At 46.6% G+C, this 6,000-nt stretch overlaps 1 protein-coding gene across 1 annotated transcript in view; it reads right to left on the bottom strand.

Moving 5' to 3' along the window:
* Positions 1-440: 440 nt before the first annotated feature.
* TTC9 (tetratricopeptide repeat domain 9) overlaps positions 441-6,000 on the bottom strand; it is a 33,939-nt gene continuing 28,379 nt past the window's right edge. The window contains exon 3 of the mRNA XM_025443083.3: positions 441-4,848. Coding sequence (XP_025298868.3) covers positions 4,769-4,848 — 80 coding nt within the window. The 3' untranslated portion in view covers positions 441-4,768. The remainder of the gene's footprint in view (positions 4,849-6,000) is intronic.

The raw sequence follows: 6,000 nt of genomic DNA, 5'->3' as shown, positions 1-6,000 counted from the left end.
AGTTCCAATTCCTTGTAGCAAATGCTAGGTAGAGGCAGGTTCATGTTGCTTTGGGAGTACAGACCATGGGGTCAAGGAAAGCTTTCAAGCAGTGATGCCAACTGCTTGAAAACTTGGCCAACTAGGCAGAGGGAACAGCATGGAAAGGCCCAGAGACCCAGAGTCATGGGTTTGGGGAATCACAAGGGGCTGTGCAACAGTGGATTGCAGGGTACTTTTGGAAGAGGATCAGGAGGGGAGCCTGGAAGAGTCAGTGGGAGAAATTACATGGAGGACCTGTGTGTTATGCTGAGCTTAGGCCTTTATTCTAAACATGGTGAGGAGCCACTAAAGATGTTTAAGCTGTGGATGACATAATGAGATTGTGTTTTAGAAGGGGAACTCTGACGGAAACAAGAGGGTGAACCATAGACAGAAGGAGCTGGCAACAGAGATACAAATTAATTGCAGAATTAAGAATTTATGTGTGTCAAAAAGCACCATAAACAAAATTTGAAAGCAAAGCACTTGGAAAGCATTATTTGCAATGTTTCTTGACAAAAATAATATTCTTAATAAAATTACATATTGATAATAAAGGTAAACATACCAATATCAAATAAATAGAAAAATCACAAAGAAACAAGTACAAATGGTCAGTAGGCATTTGAGGATGTTATTCACTAATAGTCAAAGAAGTGTGAGTTCAAATAACATTGACATACTATTATTTTCATACCAGACTGGTAAAGATTTGGTAAGTGACAATACCCACTGTTAGTGAGGTTGCAGGGAACAGGGCACTCTCAAGCCTGAAAATAGGAGAGTGTAAAGTTTAGTACAAACTTTCTGAGGGCAGTTGGCAACATATATCAAAATTCTTAAAGATAGCCAAGCAATTTCCTTCTTGGATTTTATCCCAAGGAAATAGCCATAGGTGTGTGCAAAATTTAGCTATAAGAATGTCTGCTGCAACATTATTTACAATAGAGAATGGGAACAAATGAAATAATCACTAGAAGGAGACCAATTACAAAATGAGAGTCTATCCGCATAATGAGGATGCTGTTGAAAAAGTTTGAGAGACGCACAAAAAATGTTTCGTTCATGATATAGTAAGTGAATGTAGCAAAAGGTGCAAAAAGTGTGTCTGATATGCTACCATTTGTGACAAAAGAATATATACACATATATTTGAAAATGCGTAAATGTTTCTGGAAGGATGTACAGTACAAGTAATTGGAGGGAAACTAGATGCTGGCAGACAGGGTGGGAAGGAGATTTACTTCTTACTGTAGGGCTTTTTGTCCTTTTTGAATTTTGTATCTGTGTATGTACTACATATCTAAAATATAAATACACATTTTGAAAAGTAAATTACTAAAGAGTATATACAGTGTAATCCAGTTTTTGTAAAAACAAAGCAAAACAAAACTGCATGGCATGTGTACATTTATACCAAAAAGAACTGAAAAATAAGTCCAAAAGAATAGCAATGTTTGTCTTGGGTGATAGGATGACGGGTTGGGGTTTGTCTTTTTCTTCCCCCCACTAAAATTTCTACAATACACATGTGAAGCTTTCATGACAATAGCAAGAAAAGTATAATTTTTTTCCCCAGAGAGTCTATCACAAAAGTCCAAGCAGGAGATGACAAAGCAGGTCAATTCCAGGATTAGTGCTCCAGGTATAGTTCAGCAGTGACATCTGCAAACAAAGCGTGTAATTAAATCACAGTCCCTGTTTTGGAGAGGGATGGGAAACAGGAAGCTGGAAGGTCTGCTGAGGTGAATAGACTTGATTTTGCTTAACAGCTTTCTGAAGTCTCTGATGGACAAACACAGCAAATTCAATCACTCCACCCCAAATATCGAACAATACCCCCCAGGCAACTTTTTACTTTGGGATCACTTAACTTTGGGTCACAGTGAATGGATTCCAGTAAGCATGTGTAAGTGAACCACCAGATGGGCAGATGGCCTGTGCCCAGGGTTGTCCTCACCTGGTGCTGGTTTTCCACCTTTCTCTGTAGAGGGATGTTGACAAACTTATCCCCATCTGTCCAGCTCTGCCTCAATTTACTAGCTGAGGCAAGACCTCTCTCTTGCTCCATCTTGGGAATAGCCTGATCTTTCCTGATGGTATGAAGACCAAAGGAAACCCTATTACTCTGAACTGGTTCTGCAGTCCGCCTCTGACCTACCTCATCCTCATCCTTCAGACCCTGACAAGCAGTTTGTCAACTCACAAGCTTTCTGGGCTGGAGGCTTGGGAGCGGGGGAGGGGCAGGGGAGGTTTGCACATCTGCCTATGCTACGTATGCTGCAGGAGGGTTCTGAGTGGGGGACGTGTGGAACCATTCTGGAAGAAGAGAGCAGAGGGAAGGATATGGTAGGGGTGGGGAGAATGTGGCAGCTATAACAGCATTTTCCTTTTCCTCTTCCCCAGAAGTGAGCTATAGGCAAGCAACTGTGGGCCCCTGGATATTTCTAGCACCTTCTTGAAGCCCCGTTGGAAGCCTTTCAGGAGCTATGTGAATATAACCTGGACTGCTGGCTTCTGGGTCCCTCAGCAGTGATTAACTCCTGCAGAGGTAGAACCTCTGATTACACAAAGAACCCATAATTAACTTTGTGTTTCTTTTCAATCTCTACCTATAATTGTGAACCTTCCCCAATGCTGGGGGGGGGGGTGGGGAACCTCTAGGTGGGTTTGGATAGGCGCTGACATCAGAAAGTAGAATGAATAATACACAGAAATAACTTCTAGGTCTCAGTTGTCTTTTTCCTGGCCTGTCACTGCCCTGACCACTAGCGAGTCTGGTGTTAGGGATCTTTTTTAACCTTGGGCTAAATACAGAGGCAGCCCACGTATCATCATTCGCATAGTCAAGGCTCTTCAACTTAATATGCACTGTCCTGCTCTCCAGTGATTGTAACGGCTCAATATAATACTTTGTAGAGCAGCAGCTAACTTTAGCATAGTTAGTAGCTAGAGCTCTGGAGTCAGACAGACCTGGTTCAAACCCTAGCTATGTCACTTAAGGCCATATAACCTTGGGAGAGTTAATGTTTCTGGTTTTCAGTTTCCTTATCCACCTAATGGGAATAGTATCTCACAGGGTAATAGCAGGAAAGAAATGAGATTATACATGTAAGGGTCTGAGGATAGTGCATTTAATAAATGCTAACTATTAACATTATTGCATCTGTATATATTTTAATTTGTACAATATTGTCTCACTAATCACACAAAAAAATACACGAAAGTGCTTTGAAAAATTTAAAGCATCATATAAATTAAAGGTGTCATTGGTGATAATCTCATATGAGTATTTCTCAACTGTTCCATCTCCTTAAAGACCGGGACTACATCCTATGTCCCACGGCGTATTGCACAATGATAGGCAAACAATAAGCCCTCAGTAAATGTTTCGTATTTGACTGAAGCAACATGGCAGAGCGTAAAGAGCATAGATATCAGGAGACTAGGCTGGGATAAAATTAGTTTAAGGCAGGAGAGCCAGTCTGCAGTATAACTTATTCATTCAACAAATATTTGTTGAACACATTCTATGTGCGAGATATTGAGTCCAGATAATTTCATCAAAGGGAGGCTGTACAAGTTCCCACAAAGCCAAGTCCCTGGGCAGTCTCCACAACGCCAGCCCACTCTAATGCACAAAGGCAGCAGCCAACATTGTTTACCACTGGACAAATGGCCCCTTGCTTTGGGGGAAGCCCCGTCCTGCCTGGCTGTAAGTAGCTCTGACTCAGAGTTGGGGGAGGGAGTGACAGTGAGGGAGCGGGCTGCTTCCCACAGAAATGACAGGAATTGCTGCCTGTTAATTTATTTTTATTTACACTCACTCAGTCCACAGTTCAAAGCCCCAGGCTATACAATGCTCCTTCCCCTAGATGTCCTCTCCCCTCCCCTGCGTCACCTGTGTACGCGCTCAGGCCTTGGCCCGCTTCACCCTGCCCCTCCGCTGTCACAGCTGCCTGCTGGGTGGGAGCACGGGGAGATGGTATGTGTGGTCACCAGAGGGCACTGAGAGTGGGCTTCAATGGCATGTGAATCCTGGCAGTCTCAGATCCCCGAGTGGGGGAGAAGCCAGCAGGGGCGAGACAACAAGTGGAGGGAGGGAGGCAGGGGGTGAGGTTACCGGGGCTGGGCGTGGGGAATCCAGTGTACAAATTCACAAACACCAATGCTTCTGGTGTTTGTCTCATCCCTGGATTTGTCACGGCTGCCTTGAGATGCTCTGGTGTGTCCGGAGGTGTGGAGGGATCCGGCCCGTGGGCCGCAGCCTCTGGGGTGGTTGTACCTGTCGGGCTCTGTCTCTGTCGGAAGCACTGGCCAAAGTCAAAGCTGCAACAGCACGCTCAGCCCGAGTAAGAGTCCTCTCCAGCTGTCCCTGAAGAAGTTAGGTCCCTCTCTGCAGCGGACTCCCTACCAGAGAGGGGGAGTCTCCATGGCAGGCCACCCGCCAGACCCCAAATCTGCACGTCTCCTTTTCACACAGGGAGCGAACAGATTGTTGAGGGCAGCAGGAGGAAGAAGGAGGAGCCGGAAGAAACGGGGAGAAGGGAACAAACCCCAGGAGAGGCCCTTCACCAGGGGCCGCCTGGAGGTCCCCGCCCTGGCGCACGGCTGCAGCTCCAGCTCTGGCTCCAGCTCCAGCTCCGGCTGCAGCTCCAGCTCCAGCTCCGGCTCCAGCTCCGGCTCCGGCTCCGGCTCCAGCTCCAGCTCCAGCTCCGGCTCCAGCTCCGGCTCCAGGGAGGTGCTGTTACATGGCTTCCTTCTCTCTCTGGGAGCATCTGCTGAGCTTCATCTCCGTCAGCTGGATGTACCGAATCACGTTGGTGTCTGCGAGGAGAGAGAAACCTTAGGGAACACCCGTGGGGGCAACTGTTGGGTCTACGCAGAGTCGGGTCGGAGGTACGTCTGCAGATGGTGGCCCGCTGGGTCCAGGCACGGGAGGGGGCCGCCAGGACTCCGGCCCTCTCCTCCACCGCCCCCTACCAGCTGCAGTCGCTGGGTCCCAGGGGGCAGACAGTTAGGAGAGGAGGGCGGGACTCTGGCTTCCGTCGCTGTAGCAGCCTATACCCCAGTGGCGCTCCATGTGCGCAGCCGGTGGGGACCCTGCTTGGGCTTCGACCTCAGGCACGTCGCCCACTTCTCAGAGCCTCCATTTCTGAACACCCACTTTGTGCTTGTTACCTTCATCCCCTACTTAACCTCAGCACAATCCTGCAAGTACGGAGCCTCATCCTGGCCGGGACAGAAGGGAGAACTGAGCCCTCGGGGAGAGTGAGACGCCAGGGAGACGCACGGTTAAGTGGTGCAGCGGACTCTGCAGCCTGCCTCTCCGGGGGAGCATAGCACCTTCTTCATAAAACTGCTGTGAGGATCAGACCAGAAAAGTCTAAAAGGGCTTCATGCCATGAGCAATAAATATTAACTGAATGTAAATTTTTTTAGTTGAAGAGTTTAAAATGACTTTGCTTCCTTGTCTTGGTTTTGTCCTTATCAGTAAGGTCAGGCAACCACCTCACCAGAAACGGAGGTGTTTCCTCCAACTCTAGGCATTAAATTAGTGAGTAGGGCATGGCTGGGTCAGTGGCCTAGCTCTACACACACCCGAATATGAGGGTTACGGGGCCGCCTGGCATGTTATACTTTGGGAAGCAGAAATGAATGCTGGCTAATACTCAAAAATGCCAGGTGTAGCATCCAGAACAGTGCTGGCATATATAGGAGGTGTTCAAGAAAATTCTGTTAAATGAATCCAGTTCTCAGTCCTCAAGTTGCTTATGTAGAACATAGAACAAATCGATGACACATAAAAATAAAGATATGGGCATTCGTTAAGGATATAGACATGAGTAGACATTCGGATATTTTGCAAACTGATCCTGAAGTTCTTAAATTCTTCTTGGAAGGATAATTACATTTAAAAAAAATCACCTCTGTGAATAACAATGGTAACACCAAGTCACACTCGTTGTTTAAATATTA

The sequence above is a fragment of the Canis lupus genome, chromosome 8, assembly GCF_003254725.2.
Source record: "Canis lupus dingo isolate Sandy chromosome 8, ASM325472v2, whole genome shotgun sequence".
NCBI classification, from domain to species: Eukaryota; Metazoa; Chordata; class Mammalia; order Carnivora; family Canidae; genus Canis; species Canis lupus.
This window is presented reverse-complemented; position numbering and strand designations above follow the sequence as displayed.